Below are 24,208 nucleotides of genomic sequence, written 5' to 3' on the forward strand. Positions count from 1 at the left end.
GGGCCAAGTGTGGGACATACATACATACGTACATACTGTACACAAACAGACAAAGCCAGATGTAGGGGTTATAGCACCGCTCAAAACGTATCTAAGAACAGTACTGTATGTATACTTTTGACAACCCTAGAGGCTAGTCTGATGTCATAGAACCCCTTATTTGGGCAAGACTGACTCATGAACTCCATATAAACACAGGTTACTGTACATAGTCATCTGGTTTTAAGTTTAACAATGTTACCAGCTTGCAAAGCTGGTCTACAGATCGTCAGCCACCTAGCCGCCACAGGATGTCATTTTGTAATTTCTACATTTCTTTTTTACCAAACATGGCTATGGGGCTTTTAGCCAATGAGGAAGCAGCGTTCTCGGTGACATCACCACCTCCTCTGCATGTAGCGGTCGCGGTCTATGGCAGGAGTTCTCATTTCAAGGACCTCCAGTTTGGTATGCATTAGGGCCACGGACCATCCATAACTCTGAGATTGTACAAATGGAACCAAATGGACCTGTAAAGCCCCCTATCATAGTAGGCACCGCGGTGATAAGCTGTCAACCGCGGTGTAGTCTTTTTAAGTCATAAAACTACAACATTACATCATTACTCGCGGTTATCCACCGAGCTATCCACCGCAAACCCCGACACATCTCTCTGTTTTTACTATCAGACAGATCGACCCATCACTCCGTTTACTGACTGGTCAATCTAGACCAGTCAGTCACAGTGATAGGACTTCACCGTGACTGACTATGATGGACTCCACTTGTTTTCTCACTTTAGGTGGATAGCTTATCACCTAAAATTTGCGGTGATAGGCTCTTCACCGCAGACTCTGATAGAGGCTTCAGGGTAACTCTGAGTTACAGATCTATAAGGGTCCACTTGGTTCTTGACAATGATTAAGCTGGAAGACCCCCTGGGGGTCCCCGGAACCCACTTTGAGAACAACTGGTCTCTAGAACATTCTGTACCTGGACTGCAGTGGTGCACTCCAGTGCAGTCCATGTTGTACAATGTACAGTATGTGTGTGTGCATGCATGTTTTCGTGCGTGCGTGTGTGTGTGTGAATGCGTGCGTGCGTGCGTGCGTGCGTGCGTGCGTGTGTGTGTGTGTGAGAGAGAGAGAGGCTGAACATAGATTGGCATGCGGCTGTACTGTAGTCCTGTGCCATCGGCGATTCCCTCCCTAATCCCCCTCCTAGACAGCCCTGGTACTGCGCTAAAGCCTTCCATTCCATACCTCTCCTCTCCTCTCCTCTCCTCTCCTCTCCTCTCCTCCAGGCCAACTGCATGTATGGCGGGTGAGTGTTATTCCTCTCTGCGGGAAACTAATCATTTTTACTTTCTTATCTCTTATTCTTTCGTTGTTATGACTTGCACTCTCCACCCTCGTCTCCCTGTCATTTCCTTATCTTGTATTACTCTCTCTCTCTCTCTCTCTCTCTCTCTCTCTCTCTCTCTCTCATATATAGAACTCGTATTTCATTATGTTACACAGAAGGATTTCCAGGGTTTAAAGGGAGTTAGGAGGTAAGTAGCTCTCTCTCTCTCTCTCTCTCTCCCTCTCCAGTGTTTTGTTCTTCCGCTAGTACAGACCATGTGATTCTCAACCTCTTTCATTTGGAGAACCCTCAGTTTGATAAGCATTTATATGTCGCCCCCCCCCCTTCTCTCGATACCACCTCTATAGAGTGTCAATGTAACTCTTTTGAGCGTACAAATGCTATCAGTCATTAAACTGGGGACCACCTGGAAGTTCCAGGCTGGAACCTCTTCAGGGTCCACTGGGGAACCTCGGACCCTATTCCTGTTTTGGAATGGGAACCCTTGGTTGTGACAGCCCAAAAGAATCATAATTATTTGAACTGCGGACCCCCTACACCGACAAGCACCTGGAAATGTGGGCATGACATTTAGGTTGACTCGGTTCCACAGATAAATATTGTGAAAATAGCCAAACTACAGGCTCTAGGCGTCTTACGTAATATTTGGCCAATTTGGTATTAAAAAGTTCCTTAAATTGTAACTTTAGAAATGTGCCCTCTATACACTTCAGCTAATCATCTCGGGACCCCCCAAAATCGTTTTGGAGCCACTGAACTAGTCATCCCGGCCATACACCATAATGTTATCTCTTTGTTTGGATGAGAGATTATGGATCAAATTCCATAATGTTCTGTAAAAACGAATAAAGGAAAATACAAAGCCACAATTCAGCATATCGTCGTTGTCGGGCCAGTATCTCCAAGTTTCAAATTTGTACGTTCTTTCGCAAAGTAAAGCCCTGCTTCATCATACAAGGCCGTTGCGAGGCGTTGTGTGCTTGTAGATCGGCTGTTTTCACTAGTTTAAATCATTTTTAAAATGATTAACTCCAAACGAATGGTTTTGGACATACAAGGTTTTTATCGGACAACGACGATATATATATATATTTTTTTCTTTTGTTGGAAGTGGATTCTGGCATTAACCTTTTGTGGATCAGGACTCGCTTGAAAGCATTCAAAAAGTGCACAAGCAGAGGTATAACATATCCTGTACTACAGGGGTTTCCAAACTTTTTTCACATTAGAAAATATTTAAACATCCAAGGGCCTACTATGTCTCCTGACAAAATGTACTTTCGGTCGGACCATAACAAATTCACATACTGTACATATGCATCACACATACAACTAGAAGTACTGGTCCTACCAAACCGTGTGAGCTCACTCGTAAAGAAATAATAATAACAAAAAAACTAAAATAAAAACTCTTAATCAAATAAATTGTTGTTTTTCCTTAATTTCTGAAGAAACACAGGGTGACGTCATCCAAGAAAGACGATGTGAGACGGCGTGATTCTGTGTTTAGGCCCATAGCCAATGAGATAGGGGCTGTCAATGCCATAGCCAATCAGAGGGGTATAAACGGGCATACTGTATGTCTTGAGGATTGGTGGGTTTGTGAGCTTCACATGGCATTTCGGCCAACCACATCATGAATAGGCGATCTCCAGCCAGGTCTCCCGTGATTGGTCAGGGTTCATGTGACAACATAAGTGGGAGGGGGGCACAAACCTCTAGTGCACACAAAGTAACTGACATCGCGGACAGAACGGCCCATACCACTTAAGTCTACCGTTTTGAACAAAATGCCTCAAATCATGAACACGATTTCCGTGAATTCTTGGCCCACTAGGCCAAGGAAGAACAGGCCAAACCTCCTGCCTATCTGTGTGAAACTTTGTATGCACAGATTGCACACTCCCTAGAGGCCAAGGAAAAACCTTTGCCCTGCATTTTTCACATCCGCCTTTTATAGCGCCACCAGGAGACCATCCTATGTAAAACACAAGCTCACAATGCGACGCGTTGTGAGCTTGTAGATCGGCTATTTTTTGGCAAAGATATTTGGTAGAGAGTGAAAAAAAGACTGTTTCAAGTACGTATACTATAAGTACATTTTACCAATAGAGGGTTTAAGTGGTACCGGATATGCAGCTCGGCAAATAAAAGGTGAATTGATCCCAGTGCATGACGGAGGACGATTTCACGATAAATTTAATCTCCACGATACGATTATCGTGAGTGTTTTTTTTATCACGATAAACGATAATATCGCTTATCGTCCCATCCCTACTCTCGCCTCCATTCCTCGGCACCTCGCTTCCATCTCTCATTGTCCTATTGTACCTTTTCACTTTTCTCCGATGACCCCTTCTCCAGTTTCCACGCTTTTTTTCCCGCCCCAGCTTCCCTTTTTGTCTGTCAGGATCCCTTGCCTTCTCCCTCCTCTCTCCAGCTCGCTCCCCTCGCTCCACCCTCCCACGGCTCTATATGTACAGTACCGTACCGTTACACATACTGTTGTGCACTACCAGGGGCGTCACACCAAATTCTGGGCCCTGGGTACAAGGATTCACTGCGGGCCCCCCATGAATGTTAACTATTGAAAAACAGCAGATATACAAGCTCACAGCGCGGCACCGAGTGCGGCGCTGCGAGCTTGTAGATCTGCTATTTTTTTTTAATTGTGAAAATGTGTGCCAAGAAACCTATGTTTCCATGTCAGTGATGCTCAAACTTTTTCATGTGAAGGACCCCCCCCATCTCAAAATATTTAGTTCCAGGAACCCCCCAGAAGCAACATTTTAGTTACAAATGTTCACTTTAAAAAATACATATTCAAAGATTTGCGCACATTTTCACGACTTTTCAAAAATAGCAGATCTACAAGCTCGCAGCGCGGCACTCGGTGCCGCGCTGTGAGCTTGTATATCTGCTATTTTTCAATAGCTAAAGTTACTAGGGCCCCTCCACCTTGGGCCCTAGTAACTCAGTCCCACTTTCCTACCCCTTGTGACGCCCCTGTGCACTACTACAGTATGTTCTGTTCTGTGGCCCACACAAAATATAAAGGCCACGCCACTGTACGTGCATGACAAGGGGCTATAGTGGCTGTCCGTTCACATTTGGTTTCTATACCTCACACACCACCGATTACCAGCGCCCCAGGGAGCTAGGAGAGAGAAGGAGAGTGAGAGAAAGAGATGGGTGGAGGTGGAATTCACCCGCATTTTCCCTTTCAGTCAGGGACGTGCAGAGAATGTTAGAGAGGCAGGGGCTCAAATTTCTAAATGGGCCTTTTGGTGAAAATATCGAAAAATAGCAGACCTCCAAGCTCTTGGAGGTCGGCTATTTTCAGTGCTCCACAATTCCACACTGAACTAAGTTAACATTAACATTATCAAGTCAATATGGGAGATGTGGCGTAACGGCATGGATTTTCCACACAGAGAGGGCAATTCTTTCACTCGTAAGATGAAAGAACACGAGTTCAGGAGAGTTTGGACATCAGCTATGGAATGGAAAGAGGGCAATTGCATTTTCCTTTTTTTTTCCTTTTTTTTTTTTTTTACCATAGTGAAAATTGCATTCATTCATGGTCTGGAGAGGGCACTTTTTACGGACGGATAAAAGGGCATGGGGGATCAAGCCCCCTTTGATGTCTATGTGTGCACGTGCCTGCAGTCCAGATGACTAACCATTCCCACAGAGACATCTAAAAAGGCTGTCACTTGAAACCCAGCCCACAGGGCACAAAGAGGAAGATCAAATCGTCGCTGTCGGGGTGGAAACCTCATATGTCCAAAAAACCGTTAACTTTTCAAGGATTCGAATTCCAAAACGGCAAAAGTAGCAGATTGACAAGCTCAATGCGCGTTTCCAGCTTGCGGATCTGCTGCTTTTGGTGCTTTGGGGCGACGCTGTAGTGTGATCAAGTAGGACGGTATAGGCCTAAGTTACGAACAAAACAAACAAAAGGGAGACATGGAGATAAGAGGTTTCTGCCCGACAGCGACAAAAAAAAGAAAATATCCCTCTTATAACAGCCCCAGAGTGCTTCTTCTCTGCCTATAAAGCCCACAATATTGACGTTGTCGGGTGGAAACCTCGTATCTCCAAGTTTCAATTTTGTATGTTCTTTCGCAAAGTAAAGCCCTGCTTCATCGTACAAGGCCGTCGCACAAAGGTTTCACTAGTTTAAATCATTTTTAAAATGAAAAATGCAAAACGAACGGTTTTGGACATAGAAGGTTTTCACCCGACAATGACAATATGAGGAAGAAAAAAATTCTCCCCCCCCCCCCCTTTTCTTTTGAACATAACAGTACTTTGATCCTAATTTATGCTCCGTTGTTACGATGGCGTTGCATGCCAAAAACAGCCGATCGACAAGCTCACAACCCTAGCGTCGGAGAACTTTAGCCAAAAATAGCAGATCTACAAGCTCACAACGCCTCGTGCTGCGAGGCGTTGTGAGCTTGCAGATCGGCTATTTTTGGCAAATAGCTTTGGAGTAGAGGGGGAAAAGAGCAGACTAAGTACAGAGTGAAAGGTCAAGTTTATTAAGTATTGAAGGTTCAAGTGGTTAAATATCTGAAAACACAAATTGACATTAATCCAAAATACACTGATGATTGTGCTGTCAAAAAATGAAACTATATGGAATCTATGAACAGGTTGTGGGGGTCCCTGCTTCATCTCTCTCTCAACTAAGGGGTCCTTGGCCTGAAAACGTTGAAGACCCCTGCCCTAAACCTAACACGGCGGACTATGCGACGTCGGACTATCGAAATGTCCTGCGGCACTTGGGCAGGAGACCTGGGTTTCAATCGAACATAAGAACATAGAAATAGAACAGGAAAGTTGCGGCTTTAACCATTCAAGCTGTGTAATACATTATCTATACATTGTACCAGTGTGATGACAGATAGACTATACTATACTTTTTAATACGACAAATAGCGAACTTAGCCAATCTAAAAGCTCACAATACACCTCATGTTGGCTACACTGTGGCCTATAATAACAAGCGGAAAGTAGAGGAGGGGTTGAAAATGAAAGAAAAAATATATATATAAAAGAAAAACAGTGTGATTACGGTACGTAACTCTAGCAGTATCTATTTGAGGGCCCTCGATGGGAGAGAGAGAGAGAGCGAGAGAGAGAGACAGAATGCTCACTTCTAAAGTCAACGGAAACAAGAATTTAAAAGCCCCTGTTACTGTAAAATTGACTTCCCATGAGATGGGGGGGGGGGATGAGATGGAGGAGAAGATGGTAAGAGAGTGAGAGGAGATGGGGTACACAGAGAGAGAGAGAGAGAGAGAGAGAGAGAGAGAGAGAGGGAGATAACAGGGGAGATACTGCGGCGTGCGTGTGAGGGAGGCTTCAGAGAGAAGCGGCTGGAAAGATCAAGGGGGATGGGGAGAAATTGGGGATATGAGGGAGATTGCGTTGAGCTCAGCGCTCAGGGAGCAGAGGAAGAAGGATTTAGCGGGCAGGGGGTAATTTTATCGGGGTGTGTGTGTGTGTGTGTGTGTGTGTGTGTGTGTGTGTGTGTGTGTGTGTGTGTGTGTGTGTGTGTGTGTGTGTGTGTGTGTGTGTGTGTGTGTGTGTGTGTGTGTGTGTGTGCGCGTGCGTGCGTGCGTGCGTACGGAAGACGGGTTTCTAAGGGGGAGCAGAAAGGGGGAGAGTTGGATAAAATGTGGAGGGGGAGGAGGAGGAGGAGAGGAAGAACAAAAGAACAGGGGGATAGCGAAATGGAGGATAGGGAAGATGTGTAATCCCACACTGAGTTCATATCCCCGTCTTACTTTGGCAAAAAGAGATAGAAGATATCAGAATTGGTTTTGCACAGCGTTTGACCTTTGTGAGATCCTTTTATACCGACGCATGTCACAATGTTTTTGTTACCTCTGCATCGGTTAGACCTCTTTTTGCCATGGGTGATACTTAGGGGTGTAACGATACATTTTAACAGGGATTTGATACATATCACGATACGTGCTTGACGATACTATACATGGATGATATTGTTTCATTCATGGCGATACGATACGATTCGATTCAATGATTTAAAATCGATATAGTAACTATTTAGCAAATAATTTAAATCTAGTGTGAAAGGTGTGGATAGTGCAGGTTTTTAAGGGAAACATTTATTATTATGGATATAAATAAGTAAACCCAGTGATTATCTGGCAAATACATGGACATTGTATATTGACAAACCCACACCTTGACATGAACCCAGAGATTACACACATTTATCGATAGACCAGTGTAGCTAAATGGAATGGAAAAGTAATTAAACCCCTCCTTTTAATTTTTTCTTCTTAAAAATGCTAAATACAATGCACAAATAGGTGTAATATCGATACAATCGATTCTTTGCACTGCCGATTCGATAAGATACAAATTCAAACGATACGATTAGATTTTAGCTGTTTTCATTTCGATATACTTCGATGTTTTAAGTTAAAAAATATATTTCTATGCAGTTACTATATCGTCACACCCCTAGAGATACGTCTTGATTATTTCAAACCTTTGCCTAAACTGTAAGACTGTAATGTCTAACAGCAAGTAACATATATTTCTCCCTCTACTCCTCAATACACACATACGGTTTCAGGTTTTACCTGAGCTGAACACTTACACGTAACTTGAGTAAAAGTGCAAAAGAGATGCATATCCCACATCAATCAGGCAGGATGCTGCATCAAAAACGTGTTTGCTGTAAGAGAAATAGATCAAACCTGTAAAACGCATTATTCATCTACAAGCTTGTTTTCTTTTTTTTTTCTCTATATATAATTTTTATCCCACAATTTTGTAACCCATTTCTTCACCCAGTGCCAATTGCCTAAGCTGTAATCCTGGGCTCTGCTCTCCCTCTGCCACGCCTGGGGAGAGCAACGGACTGACCTCATGCTTCCTTCTATGCATGAGTAGTCCAAGTTGCTTCTTTTCACCTGACAGTGGGGATTTCCCCGGTTTGGACGTAGCGCGTGGAAGGAACACGTTATTCCAACCAGTTCCTTTCCCCTCCATCAGGCGCCCCCGGCTGGCCAGGGGGAGGCAGTATAGAGGCCAGGATTACTGCATGTTTTTGTGAGGGTATCTACCCTAGGAGACACGGGGAGAACATGCAAACCCCACACAGAAAGGCCTTTTCGGGCATCTCACCGTTTGTATACAACCCTGTTAATTCTTCCAGAACCCCTTATTTTGGGCTTCAAAACGGCGACACGCTATTTTCGGAAGGAGCGGGAAGAAGTGAGAAGGTGACATTGTGGATGTGGAGAAGGATATGAGGGAGACGGGGGAGGGGGAGGGGAAGGAGGGAGAAATGAAGGGGATTTTTTTGAGAAGCCAGGAGGGGTGGGTTAGTTCAAAAAGAGCCGGGGGGGGGAAGAGGAGAGGAGGATGAATGCAGGTGCACTCATGCAGGGGGAAGGGAGATGGGTACAATTCAGAGAGAGAGAGAGAGAGAGAGAGAGAGAGAGAGAGAGAGAGAGAGAGAGAGCAGGGGCGTCACAAGGGGGAAAAAAGTGGGACTGAGTTACTAGGGCCCAAGGTGGAGGGGCCCTAGTAACTTTAGCTATTGAAAAATAGCAGATATACAAGCTCACAGCGCGGCACAGAGTGCCGCGCTGCAAGCTTGTAGATCTGCTATTTTTTAAAAGTCGTGAAAATGTGTGCAAATATTTGAATATAATGTATTTTTTAAGCAAACATTTGTAACTCAAATTTTGCTTCTGGGGGGATCCCTGTAACTAAATATTTTGAGATGGGGGGTCCGTGGCCAAATGCATATCATCTTGGGGGTCCTTGACATGAGAAAGTTTGAGCACCACTCAAACTTTCCACCACTATCTAAACATAGGTTTCTTGCACACATTTTCACATTTTTTTTCAAAAATACCAGATCTACAAGCTCGCAGTGCTGCAAGCTTGTATATCTGCTATTTTTCAATAGTTAACATTCATGGGGGGGCCCGCAGTGAATCCTTGTACCCAGGGCCCAGCATTTGGTGTGACGCCCCAGAGAGAGAGAGAGAGAGAGAGAGAGAGAGAGAGAGAGAGAGAGAGAGAGACGGGGGGAGAGGGAAGAGATAGATAGAGGTGAAGGGATTTGGGAAGGTGTTGAAAGAGGGAGGGGAACAACGGGGGGATTTGAGAGGAGAGAGAGATCACCTTCCGCAAGGAGGGTCTGTGGAGGAGAATGGAAAGCAGAAAACCTTTTTTTTACCTCCACCTCCTCCTCTGTTCACTGCACACTTCACCTGGAGAGAGGGAGCAGACCCTCCTGCTCTGCTCTGCTCCCCACTCGGCGTTTGACCCTTGGTCCTTTTATAAAGGGATATTTCATGGTTCTTTGCCTATGCTCGGGTAGACAGACAGATGTAGTCGTGGCCCCTTATAAGCATGCAGGCCCCTGGCCCTTGGGGGATGAGCGGAGCAGAGGGCAGATTTGGTCTTGTTACGCACGCGCACGCGGGCACACATGCATGCACGCATGCAACACACACACACATGTACGTGGTGGTGCCTCGTCCATACAGGTTGATGCCATAGGCGTGCAGGCGAGGCAATTTCTTTTCCTCCACACAATGACATAACAATGAGTTATTTTGCATAATTTGACCAATTTATATACAGCGTCAGGATGAAATTATGAACTAATAAATAACAAGCGATAGTATCAGAAAGCATAAAGATATCGATATCATAATAAGAACAACAAAGTTTCGTTTCAAGACCTGAAAAATGTCCCATTCGACCGGGTGCCATGGCCTCCGTCCGACATCCCAGTAGTCCCAATCTGGTGAATGTTAACCCGGTGAAAATACTATGCCTAAACCTAACCCTAACCTAACCCAAACCATAACCTCAGTAAAACTATGCCTAAACCTAACCCCAACCAAATTAGGACTAATGAGGTGTATTACTAAAGAGATGTAGGACTTATGGGCAGTCCCCTTAGAGCGACCGTCCGCTGTTCCGCTGTTTTCCTGCAAACGAATTCCCATTTTTCCGACGGTTCATTAATCCGAAAACGGTTGCTCTCTGTGGTGCTGAAATGGTGCAAAAGATGTTTTCCCCTCACCGGTACATTCTGCAAGTGGACACTTATGAGCTGCACCTGTGAGGTTGCCATTTCTACCCTAACCAGAAAGACCAACTCTATCTTACCTCTCTACAAGGCATTGGCCTTGGGCTGGACAGTCTGACTGACTGACTGACTCACTGGCATACTATAAATACCAGACAGACATAAATGTACAGACATAAATACACAGACAGCCAGACAGACACATAAAGCATGCTGTAGATTCAGTGCTGCTACAGTGTATGTATTGTGTGTTACAGTGAATGTGATTGCGTGCGAGACAGAGAATGACAGGGTGTAGAATGTTCTGTCAAGGGCATCAGCAAGGTAGCAGGGTGCAAGTGTGTATCGTTCAAGTGTGATCATTACCTTCCCCACGAGTAGAAGAGGGTTGGACATGCATGTGTGCGTGCGTGCGTGCATATATGTGTGTGTGTGTGTGTGTGTGTGTGTGTGTGTGTGTGTGTGTGTGTGTGTGTGTGTGTGTGTGTGTGTGTGTGTGTGTGTGTGTGCAGGGGTGTCGCACCAAATTATGGGCCCTGGGTACAAGGATTCACTGTGGGCCCCCATGAATGTTAACTATTGAAAAATAGCAGATATACAAGCTCACAGCGCTGCAGATCTGCTATTTTTGAAGTTTTTGAAGTCTTTGAATATTTCAAATCCTTCTGAGATCTTTTGAAAAAACCTAAATGTTTCTATGTCAGTGGTGCTCAAACCTTTTCATGGCTAAATTTGAGTTACAAATTTGAGCTTAAAAAATACATAAGGCCCCTCCACCTGGGGCCCTATAGTAACTCAGTCCCACTTATCCCCCCCTTGTGACGCCCCTGTGTGTGTGTGTGTGTGTGTGTGTGTGTGTGTGTGTGTGTGTGTGTGTGTGTGTGTGTGTGTGTGTGTGTGTGTGTGTGTGTGTGTGTGTGTGTGTGTGTGTGTGTGTGTGTGTGTGTGTGTGTGTGTGTGTGTGCGCGTGCGTGCGTGTCTGACTCCTGCTTGCTCCTGGCTTCCCAGAATAAATAGATTTTTTCCCCTCGTTCTACAGATGAGGCAGGTGCAGCGCACTTTATCTCCGTCTTCACCTCCACCTTACCTCTCTCTCCGTCTCGCTCTGTCTCTTTTCTGTCTCCCCCTCTCTCTCTCTCTCCGTCTCGCCATCTCTCTCTCTCTATCTCTCCTCCCACAAATGAAGATTGCTTTAGCTGCTTGTGTCTTGTCCTTCCCTCACTGTGTGTGTCGTACTTGCACACACTCATGTTTTTTTTATTTTTTTTAACCACATGAACCCTATAGAGTTCCTATTCCGGGCATGTCATAATCGGTGAACATTCTGTTGAAATAGCAGATTGTAATGTGCTGGAAGCTTGTGGATCTGCTATATCGGCAAATAGATTTGGTGTGTAGAGGAGAGAAAAGTGGGAGACAAAAATATAGAGCACTGGGGGACCCCGCGGTCAATGAAGTATATACTGTAGGGACCCTAGGGTTTAAGTGGTTATACTTGAAAGCCAAGATTTTGATTAGATTTGGCTGCAGCACAATCCTGGGTTCATCTGACTTTGAGATTGGAAAACGGGAGACGTACTACACTGTAGAAATGGGAGTGTGAGAAGGATCCACTCCATTTTGTGCTTTAACTATTGAAAAATAGCAGATATATAAGCTCACAGCGCGGCACCAAGTGCCGCGCTGCGAGCTTGTAGATCTGCTATATTTGAAAATGTGTGCAAGTCTTTCAATATTTCAAATCCTTCCATGTTTCTATGTCAGTGGTGCTCAAACATTTTCATGTGAAGGACCCCCAAAATGACGTGTATTTGGCCACGGACCCCCATGTCAAAATATTTAGTTCCAGGGACCCCCCAGAAGCAGAATTTGAGTTACAAAATAATGTTCGCTTAAAAAATACATTATATTCAAAGATTTGCACACATTTTCACAACTTTTCAAAAATAGCAGATCTGCAAGCTCGCATCTGCTATTTTTCAATAGCTAAAGTATAAAATAATTAAGACCCCTCCACCTTGGGCCCTAGTAACTCAGTCTCACTACCCCCCCCCCCACCCCCCCCCCCCCCCCCCATGACGCCCCTGAGTGTGAGAAAACCTGATTATAGGCTGGATGGAGTTTTGCCCATCTTTCATTTTCCGGCGGCATGAAAACACCTTTGTCGACTTCTTGTGGATTTTCTGAACGTAGGGAATAATTCAGCCATGCACCTAGGGCTGTCACAATTATTACATAATTGTTACATGTAAACTGGGATTTATTGCACTATTTGTAAACACTTCAGTGGAACTAATGCCATAAGCTGTTAGTATGCAGCCAATATTGTAACGAGAAAACATCGCATGGATGCACCTGGGACGTACCCTCAGTGATGTAGCCCAAGCTCATCGGGGTTTTGGGTCTCGCAACATCATACCCCTCACCTGGGTGACCCAGCCGGGGTTGATCAAGTCCCGACTTACGTCCCAGTAGCTACCCACGATCAGTCCCATTAGGGAAAGACAGGACCAGTCACTCCACCACTCCAGAACTACTCTGCCAAGACTAGGAAAGGAAATCTGGCGCTTGGAAGGACTAGCTAGGCTCTATGGAGTAACGTGGCGTCAATATTTATCAATATCCATTGTATATTGATAAATATTGACGCCGCATTACGTCATTCTAATTATTAATTCCAAATACCCCCTACATGGGTGGCAGGCATACACATATAACACCGGTTCTCAATGTGGGGTCCAGGGACCACCAGTGTCCCCTTGCTGGTCTATAGCCAGTAAGATCAGGCATGTGCACACATAGACATCAACGGGGGCTTGAGCCCCTGCCCTTTTATCTGTCCGTAAAAAGTGCCCCCTCCAGACCATGAATGCAGTTTTTACTATGGTGATAGAAATGCAATTTCCCCCCTCTTTCCATGCCATACCTGAAGGCAGCGCTCAAGAGAATTGCCTTGTCCAAACTCTACTGAACTTGAATGGAGCATCTTATGTTGAAAGAATTGCCCTCTCTGTGTAGAAATCCATGCCGTTACGCCACATCTCCAGTATTGACTTGATAATCCTTAGTTCCCTTTTAGAAATGTCAGCCCCCGCCTCTCTAACATTCTCTGCACGTCCCTGAGTAATTATTAGTACAGTCTCTCTCTCTCTCTCTCTCTCTCTCTCTCTCTCTCTCTCTCTCTCTCTCTCTCTCTCTCTCTCTCTCTCTCTCTCTCTCTCTCTGCTCCCATCTCCCATTTGTACACACTCAGAATTAAATGAACACTGAGGATATAAAGTGTAGATTGGAGTATTGTGTTTTAATCCTAGAGATTTAAAAATAAAATAAAAAATGTATCCAATGGCCATGGCCTAATAAGGCATATCAATCTGTGGGTCCTTGAAATTAAAGAGGTTAAGAATCACGTACTGTAGGGTTGTGACAAAGTAATCCATTGTTCTGTGACGGCACGCTTGAAGACACTTTTCCAAATTGTAGCGTGCTGTCACACGTTGCTCCTTTGTCTGTCATGCTTGTCAGTCTGCTTGCCTGTGTGTGTGTGTGTGTGTGTGTGTGTGTGTGTGTGTGTGTGTGTGTGTGTGTGTGTGTGTGTGTGTGTGTGTGTGTGTGTGTGTGTGTGTGTGTGTGTGTGTGTGTGTGGGTACGCAGCGTGATGAATTGACAGATGGCATCAAGCGCACAGAGCCGTCGTTCCATACCATTTCCTTATCGCACCACACTTAAGAGGTCACCGATCCCTGTCCCCATTTCCACTTGACCTTTCTAACCTTGTTATCTGTCTGGCAGACATCCTGTACGTTATCGGTCTGACAGACATCCTAAATGGCTCCTGTTACCGCAGGCTGGGCTGCACGTCTGCCATTATAAATTATAACAAATAATGAATCAATTGTGTAGAAAAGGTAACCGTAAATCCATATGAAATTCTTGTAAAAATTGTGTCGGGAGGAAGATAGGAGGTAAAGAATGAAGACAAAACACATGATTTATGATAACGCCTAAAGGAAAGGACAATAAAGTATTTTCCCGCACAGATTGTGTCTTGAGAAGTGCTATAAAAGATGGTAATGAATCGGATCGCCCGGAGCGCTCCGAAGGCTGCGGAGCCCTGCGGTATCTCTGAGGCCCGGCAACGTTTTGCAAATTAACTGTCGTATGAAATACACTTTGAAAACCTTTCTTGCAGAGTATTTTCTGATCTGCAGACTTTATCAAAAAACGAAAATGTGTGTAAAATGTATCCCCTCAGCCTGCAGCTGTGTAGGAGCCACTCACAGACTGGATCCACAGACTGGATCCACAGACTGGATAATGACTCACATACAACAAAAACTGTCCGAACTATACCCAGTGATGGAAGAGGTATACTCGTATTTCATACTTAAGTAAAATGATCAATACCACAATGTAGAAATACTCTGTTCAGGGTTTCCTGCAGGAAAAGAGCTTGGCCAGGGGGGACTTGGCTATGGGTGGACTCTGGTGCTTTGGAGAATTATTTTACTATAAAACATACATTAATTCACTTTAGCCCTATTTATACCTAGGCTACTTGAAAATAGCTAATCTATAAACTTGTTTTGAGCTTGACTTTTACTTGCAACTGTAACAGAGTACTTCTACAGTTACAGTATTGATACTTTTACTTAAAGGGCCACTTCACCTCTGGGACAACCCTATCTTATTTTATTGTTGTTTGGGACACGATCAACACAATCCTGAGTTATTTTTTGTGTTCAGTCTGTTTTTTGAGATATTTTAGTATTCAGCATGTACTGGTGATGCGTTTTGCATCATCCAGTGATGCGTTTTGCATGCATCACTAGCACATGCTGAATACTAAAATATCTCAAAAAACAGACTGAACACAAAAAATAACTCAGGATTGTGTTGATCGTGTCCCAAACAACAATAAAATAAGATAGGGTTGTCCCAGGGGTGAAGTGGCCCTTTAAGTAAAACATTTGAGTACTTTTTCTACCACTGCTTCGCTTCACCCCCACTCCACCCATCGCGTCCTGACAGCCAATCAGCGTTGATGTTGTCCGGAGACACTGTATGTTTTTGTGTTGATTCCAACGGGACTTTTACCAACGCGGACCTGCACCACCCACCAAAGTGAAGCGATAAGCGACTAGAATAGAAGAAATAGCGTAATGGTTGAACGGATGAACATAGCCTGTTCTCATCTTGCATCGCGGCCGAACGGACACACTAGTCGATCAGTGGCACTGTTAGCATGTTGGCTAATAAGCTCCGTGTGTGTGTGCGTGCGCCGTGCGTGCGTGTGTGTGTGTGTGTGTAATGACGACGTGAAGTATCTTTGAAAAAAGGGTAGACTTATGCACTGGTTGGAATAACGTGTTCCTTCCACGTGCTACGTCCAAACCGGGGAAATCCCCCGTCAGGTGAAAAGAAGCAACTTGGACTTATGCATAGAAGGAAGCATGAGGTCAGTCCGTTGTCACCCCAGGCGCAGCAGAGGGAGAGCAGAGCCCAGGATTACAGTTTAGGCAATTCGCATTGGGTGAAAAAATGGGTTACAAAATCGTGGGATAAAAAAAAAAGAAGAAAGAAACAGGAGATAGGCTCCTATATATGGGCATCATAGCTCGTCAAGCCTTATTACTTGACTTACTTATAAGTTTGCGAGCTTGACACAGTAGCGGCTCTTGTTGGCCGCGAGTGGTACTGCTTTTCCTCTGCTGTTTGAGTCAGGTTTTCAATAGAGATGGGATTTATGGCTCTTTGAAGTGAGCCGGATCTCTGGGATCCGTTCCTTTCAAAGAGCCGTTCAAAAGACTGGTTCATTAAAGTTATTAGTTACTTTGTCGATTTTTATTATAATGACAAATAACTTCAACCCTATATACATTTATTCAGACACATATAGTACATACCTGCCATTTGAAAATAGCAGATCTACAAGCTCACAATGCATCGCGTTGCGACGCATTGTGAGCTTGTAGATCGGCTATTTTAAAATGATTTTTCTACATTCTATTTATTAGGAAAACTTGTGAAACAGGACATTCCGCGTAATGAGTAGGCCTACTCTCTACTATTGTTACTTTAAGTATATTTTGATACCAATAGTTTTGCACATTTAAGTAAACATTAACATTAACAAACTTCTTTCTTGTGGGTCCGTGTATTTCCACATTGCACCACTGATACTTTTACTTTTAAGTAAAGAAATCGAGTACTTTTTCCACCACTGCTGTTCATTAGAAAGAAATGGCTCCCTATTACTGCAAACCGGATCCCATCGTTCATTCCAAAGAGCCATTCAAAAGACTCGAGTCGTTCGCGAACGTTCCACCTCTACTTTTCAATCCTTTCCCCGCGCCTCTCCCTCTTCTGTCGCCACACCACGAGAAAACCACACCGGACACGAGTCCTTCGGGAGGGAACGCGGGAAGACTTCAAAACGATGCGATACGCTGCCGTCAGCAAGAAACACGCAGAGGAGGCGGCAGAGGGGACTTTTTTTTTCTTTCTTTCTTTTTTGTTGCCCCGAGGAAACTCAAGAGACAGCAATTTGTTATGTACATGTTCAAGAACTTAATGAATTAGTAAAACATTTCAGTATAGTGTATCTTTAAGGAACTAAGGCGGTTCTGTCTTATCTCTGAGTGTTTTGGAAAGGTCGCTCTCCTGAACTTTCTCCAAGCTACTGCAGGCACAGCAGTGGCTCTCTGCAGCTCGCGCGGCTCTAATTACATCTCACTGTTCATTTGGCCTAATGTGGAAGCGCTAATTATGTTAGAGCCTGGGTCAGAGAGAGAGAGAGAGAGAGAGAGAGAGAGAGAGAGAGAGAGAGAGAGTTCAAGGACTCTGGATATTGGGCAGAATGGGCCCGGTGGTGAGTTATCTCCATGGCGATAACTACATTAGGTTCAATCTGGCCAGTGCTGGAGCGGAGAGAGGAGATGGAGAGAGGGTGAGAGAGAGATGGAGCAGAGAGGAATGGAGGGATACAGGAGGACAGGGAGAGAACAAGAAGGAAAGAGATGCACTTGCCACGAAAACACGCATGCTAGCATTTGAGACATTTTACATATTGTTGCGACCGTAGGGAGCATTTACTATCGAACCCGGCAGAACCTTGACCGTCAGTAAGTAGTAGGTAGGTAGGTAACGCCTCAATGTCTATAGCTGACCTGTTGTGACATCACATTGTTGCCATATTTGGCAATGCCCATATATGGACCCATATATGGACCCTCCATATATGGCCAAGACAGAATTAATTTACAAATGCCTCAATGTCTATAGCTGACCTGCCCATATATAGAGATCCCTGATGTCATCAATATTAAAACTCCTCTAGTGCCTATCCTGCGATGTCTCGCAAAATATTAAACGGTGTCTAAAGTGCCGATCCCGCGATGTCGCGCGAAATATACTGTATATACAGTAAAGCTGGCATGGGCTCACCTTCGGTCCGGCGATCACTGTGGCACTGGTGAAGTCTGTGATTCGTTTCCATCGCACGTCCACGTGCACGCAAAGTGATCCCGTCCCATATTAGAAAACAATGGATTTACTGATCTTTAGAGTCCATTTACTCAAAAAAATACTTTCGATGCCAAGGATGGCATGTTTTCTCGCGAAAATAGCACAAGCATGAAGGCATCCATCTTAGATCTTTGTTTACGCTCTGGACCGGAACTAGTAACGGGTGAATCTTGAACATCGTCAAGTGGGAATTGTGAGCTCGATCTACTTCCGGCCTTCAAAATAAGAGAGTAGCCGCGAATGGAGAAAACCGCCGGCACTCTGGACAATTAACCCTTTCATGTCTGAGGCACTAGATGAGTTAAAACCATAGCGTGGAATGCCAATATATGGACGGACATATTGTGTGTGTCTCTTGTGGTCTATAACATAAGACATCTATGATGTCAGACGTCAGTCATATCCATATTTTGGAAAATAGTTTTTCCACATTTTGTCCAACTTACTGTTACTGGTATACTATAGACTGATGCCAGGACATTTTCGACTTGGCATCCCATTGTGCAACGAAGCTATAGTGTGTATAGCTTCGATATACATTTTGATGTTTTTGATTTTATTGATTTTACTGAATAGGTCTACCTACTGTATGTTTTTAGATTACTATTTCTGTGCATTTGATGCACTAGAAGCTGCGTCTAGTCGGCGACCTGGCCAACTCGGAACAATGTAAATAGGGAATGAATGCCCTGCCCTTTAATGCAAACCCCATTATACCTGTTTTCATAGGACCCGTTTTGACCATCTGTCTGCCTGTGTCCATTTATGCCCATATATGGAGATATCTGTATCTGTCTGTCTGTCTGTCGGCGTCCATTTTATGTCCATATATGGAGATCACTGCAGTTATAGTTCTGGGTCCATTTTATGCCCATATATGGAGATATCTGTCTATCTGCGTCCATTTTATGCCCATATATGGAGTATCTGTCTGTGCCTCCAACTGTGTTGCAGACACAGTGCCGGTTCCCCCTTTAATGCAAACCTCATTATACCTGTTGTCATAGGACCCGTTTTGAACATCTGTTTGCCTGTGTCCATTTATGCCCATATATGGAGATATCTGTATCTGTCTGTCTGCGTCCATTTTATGCCCATATATAGAGATCTTTGACCATCTGTTTGCCTCTGTCCATTTATGTCCATATATGGAGGTATCTGTCTGTCTGCAATCCATTTTATGCCCATATATGGGGGCATTCATTTTATGCCCATATATGGAGAACGCGCGTGCCCGTAGGACGAACGGTTCTCGAGATACGCGGATTACATACATACATACATACACACTCACAGAGATTTTTTGTTGACTCATGTGGCGTACGTGATGTCAGAGCCTTTTATGAAGTGATGTCACAATGAGTCAGAGCTCTCGCCGATTTCCTCCGGAACAGCCTGATGTCAACAATCAACCCCGCATAAGGAGATTCCGAACGTTTCGCGCCGGTTCGGGAAAACCGCGTGTGCCGAATCTGAAGCCGGTGGGACGAACGGTTCTCGAGATACGCGGAATACAGACACACAGACAGACAGACAGACAGACAGACACACACGCAGAGACTTCTCGCATTTATAGATAGATTACTGTACCTTGTATCAACTACTTTAAACTTGAGGAGGTTGAGTGGAAAGGAAGGTTTTCTGGTATTACTGAAGAAAATGTTTGGCTGCAATGAAAGAGGTGGAGTTCTCTTGTTAAACCTGACAGTTGTCAGACTCACTCCAATAGATTTAAGATATCTGTGCTTCAACTGGCTGTTTCTATTGTCGTCAGAGTCATAGGCGACTCTAGCCTCTTCCAGCAAGGGGTGCACGACCTCTATTACCTCATGCACGCGCGCGCAGCGCGCGTGTACGACGTTCGCGGAAAAAATGCGGATATTAGCGGTTTTGTAATGTTGTTTTAGCGGATTTCTGCAGTTAATTTTGTACCCAAATGTAAAAATAAGTTACTTGCGGTTATCGGTTATTTGCGGGCAAATTATGCATTTTTTCAAGTTAAAATCGGTTCGGTTCTACACGGCAGCAGAACCATTTTGGGCTTAATATAATAGGGTTTATAAAAGCATGATCTGACTGTCTTAGTCTTACCTTGGGCTGGTCAGGAGGAAATGGTTCAGTCACGCACAGTGAGACAAGAGTCCTGGCTGATAGAGCCTGAGGTCTGTGTTTTGTAGAGGAAAGTCAGGTAATATCTACCGGTAGTCACGTCCATAGCATAGTAGTGAAGAGCTCGAACTCCATGCTTTATTTTTAACAGATGTTGTTTTCAATTTCAATACTGGCGCGTGGATATGACATCACATCAGGAGGGGAGGGGGGGGCTGCCTGGAGCTGCCAGCCTCTATCACTACCACTAGGGGGTGTTGTTGTATTCGGTCTGAGTTCATGTAAAGTTACATTACATAAAATGTCCCTAAATTGGTCAATGGGCATGGCATTATAGCAGGGGTTCCCAAACTTTTTTGGTTCGGGGCATCCCTATAAATATTTTTTTTGCACCCCTACATTATTATATTCCTAATTTTCACTCCCAGCACCTTATATTTATAGCATATTTTAGCGATTATGTTGCGAGGAAAACGTGGTTAATGATACTAAATATATTTTTAAATGTCCAAATAAATTCCAAACATTATCAAATTATCTCGTGGCACCCCTGGACTGCCGTCGCGGCACCCCAGGGTGCCCTGTCATCCACTTTGAAAACCCCTGCATTATAGGAAAAACATCTTCAGTTATTAGTATTTAAAGACAGTGAGAACATGAATTGTGAATTATTTTCAGAATGATATTGCAAAGCTGCGTTTAGTGTGGAACAGCCATGTCTAATGCCTGGTGGGATGAGGATAGACAGGAATCAGCTCATTAGTAACGTCTGCCACAATGTTCTCCAGACTTAGCGTGTCTTTTAATAATAATAATAATAAGATAGTCCCCCCAGCAATCCGCAGAGAAAAAGTATTGATTCCGCGGAGAACAATCCTGATTCTGCAGAATTCTGCGGAGAACAATTCTTGATTCCACGGACATTAAAAAACTACCTAAAATGACCAGTTATCAAGCAAAAAATGATATAGTTCTAATAATCAAGTAAAACCCTATTCGAATAATCATTTTTGAGAATAAAAATATAATATTAAATCTATTATTTTTTCATTGTTATTGTAATTACTTTCTGTTGCAAAAACTATATTGTCATCCAAACCATGCCCATAGTAACCAAATAGAAGATAGCTTACCTAGTATGGGTGTAATATTTATTTATTCTCTTCTGCATTAGCATAGAGGCATAGAGAGGAACTATAGTTCAGGGGACAGTTTCTGTCAGGAATGTGGGACCATCCAGCGTCAGTGCAACTAGCAGGAGGGAAGCTTCCCAAAGGCTCAGTATGAGGTGGCCACTGGACAGACCATGTACAAATCGTTTTATAATAGTAGTAATAACTATTCCCGCCGCTCTGCTGCCACTCGCGACTGTTATTCCGCGGACGTCAGAAAAGTCAGAGAATGGCCGAGAAATCCACGGGTGGTCCCGAATACTGCGATGAATTCCGTGCTCGCGGAATCGCGGATTCCTGGGGGGACTAATAAGAGCTTGAATTTGCATAGCGCCTTTCATGAACCCAAGGACACAAAAACTATGAACAACCAACAAACAAACAAAAACAAAGAAAACAACACAACTATTTGCCATAAGCCTGAGAGAATAGTGTGTTCAAGGCAGACTTAAAGGGGCCACACCATAAAATGTATTTTATTATTCCCAGTATATTTTTCCACCCCCAAAAAATACAATTAATTAACTATAGGCTTTGGTTTTCATTTTTGTGATTTTCTGAGTGGGTATGTCCGAATGGTTCTCTCCTGAAAAGGGGACTGGTGTGATGTCCATGGTACCACCCCTCTACTTCAGTTTCTGGCAACTGAAGAGAAGGGATTGGTACTTTTGGGGTGGATTCTATTGAGACTATGGGGTGGGTGGGGTAAAGTGGATGAAATTGGAACGATACATCGCACCGTTCCAATTTTAGCCCAAGACAGTGCCCCGTTGCAAACAAAGGGCATTTTGGTATTGGAATCTGAAACGGCTTGGAATTAGAGACAGACAGAACATGACATTTCAATATCCGAGTGGTTGATTAGGCTAAAACCTGTATAAAACCGTATTATGGACCAAAATTTATATAAATTATATATATTTTTTAACAATTTTGCTGCCATTTTAAACATAGCTGTACTAAGCAGCTGCCAAATTGTCCTTACCTTTTAACGTGGGCACGTGCACGCATAGTGCATGATCTGTGCGCGACTCATGTAGTAGACCGGTAGACAAGATGACAGCTTTCGAATAAAGAAAAATCCATTGGAATAGACAAATCCGTTGCCAGGCAGTATCCTGCTGAATCCGCCAGTATTTACATAAGAAAACGTTGGAAACAGCCAGCTGTGCGCTATGGTAACACGTGGGCACGTTCGCACACATAGCAGACGATATGTGCGAGGATCATATGCCAGGCGGGCACGAGAATCAAACAGCTATCAAAAAAAAAAGAAGAAAAAAACGTGTGAAAAAGACAATGATATGGCCGTGCAGCTCCTTCCTCTGTTTACAACGCAAACCTATGGGACGACAGCTGCGATTGGCTCTCAGACCGGATATGGAAACCTAGATCCGGTCTAAACAGGAAATACGACCGGATACAGTTAGGGGGCGGGCCTAAAGTCTCCGAAGCGGCTATATACAGCGACCATACTTTTAATCGTTTCATAATGATTAAAGCTAATTAAATCTTCGGGCTCCTCGGGCATCGCAGAGGTACAGCGGGAAATCTCCGGTTTCGACGGGGATCGCGGGAAATGAGTTAAAAGCATGGTGTGGCCCCTTTAAAAGAGTCCAGTGTTGGACATCCTTTTAAAGGATGCCTCTGCAGTATGTGCTGCCTATAGATTCACACTGTGACCCGTATGGCAGCAACTGGATCCGTGAGGCTTTGGAGAGTGCACGGTTTCCAAAAATAGATTTACTGTAAGTAGAAAATCCAGTTGATCAGTAGCAGTGTTTAAATACAGTACAGACAATAGGGATTAGCTGGTACTGTACTGTGGACTGTATGGAACACTCACAAAGACAAACACTTAACCCCATGAAACTTTTAGTGCCCCTATTCTGGGACCAACATTCAGTGAAAACGATCTACATACAAGCTCACAACGTTTCGCATGGTGACAAGTTGTGCGCTTGTAGATCGACTATTTTTGGCGAAGAGATCTGGTGTAGAGGTAAATAACGAATGGACCAAGTGTTGTGCCCTGTGGGACCCCAGTCTAGATAGGGTGTAAGTGGTTAGCTTTCTCTACCTACCTGTGGATGGGAACAGAACCACCAAGTTAAACATATCAAAAGTGTGAAAGCTGGGTCATAACACGTACTGTATATCGCCACTACACACAAACATGTTGTTCTTGTCAAGCACTTTGGTTGGCAACTCATTCTCACAAAGGCAAATGGTTCACTTTTGGAACGGATTTGACCAAAATGTTGACGGCATATGAGTTTTGATTCTGTCCTATCGGGATATAACTTGAACGGCGCTGAGCTGACCGAACACTCTGTACAGCGACTCGCTCAACCGATGGCTCGCTCGGCGGTCTCTCTCATGGCTCATATTCGCTTTAGACAGTGCGCCTCTCTCGTTTTAACAGTCTTTTAGCGGATCCTTTTACCCTTTGATGTCTTGGCTTGGAGAACAACACTTCAGCATCCCTGGAGTGTGGAAGTGCCCAGGACGGCACCGCTTGACAAATGTTTGACCACATTGCTTGGTGACATACTTATATTTGTAATTTCTACTCGCTCAAATGGAACTGCACTGGGACCTTGACACAAGCAGCCTGTATAGCGCGGCTTCACCGCTGAACATCACATTTGCGTGGCTTCGTTCGCGGTGCACAACTGCACACATGGGAACCGCACTCAATATTGGATTGGACAGGGAGGCTGTGCCATTATTAGACTGTCTTGTTCAATAAAATAACGGCGTGAAACCTATCTATCGATTGGATCGTCGCTCGTTGAATCAATAGATCAATTGCAGATGGACATTACACCCCTATTAAGCACCATGTGACCAGCTTGAATCCAGCACATACTTATATGGTTCCCTCCTTTTCTTCTCTATATTACATTTTGTTGGCTGGAGTTCCCCAAGGACCCCCCCCCCCCCCCTCTTTTTT

At 44.2% G+C, this 24,208-nt stretch overlaps 1 protein-coding gene across 1 annotated transcript in view; it reads left to right on the forward strand.

The window, feature by feature from the left end:
* Positions 1-24,208, forward strand: part of LOC308307643 (kelch domain-containing protein 3-like) — a gene marked incomplete at both ends in the record, with an annotated part of 138,696 nt that overhangs the window by 82,241 nt on the left and 32,247 nt on the right. Inside the window, one exon of the mRNA XM_080752908.1 lies at positions 1,283-1,302. Within this exon, the coding sequence (XP_080609034.1) occupies positions 1,283-1,302 (20 nt within the window). The remainder of the gene's footprint in view (positions 1-1,282; positions 1,303-24,208) is intronic.

This window comes from Nannobrachium achirus, assembly GCF_963921795.1.
Source record: "Nannobrachium achirus genome assembly, chromosome: 22".
Lineage (NCBI taxonomy): Eukaryota > Metazoa > Chordata > Actinopteri > Myctophiformes > Myctophidae > Nannobrachium > Nannobrachium achirus.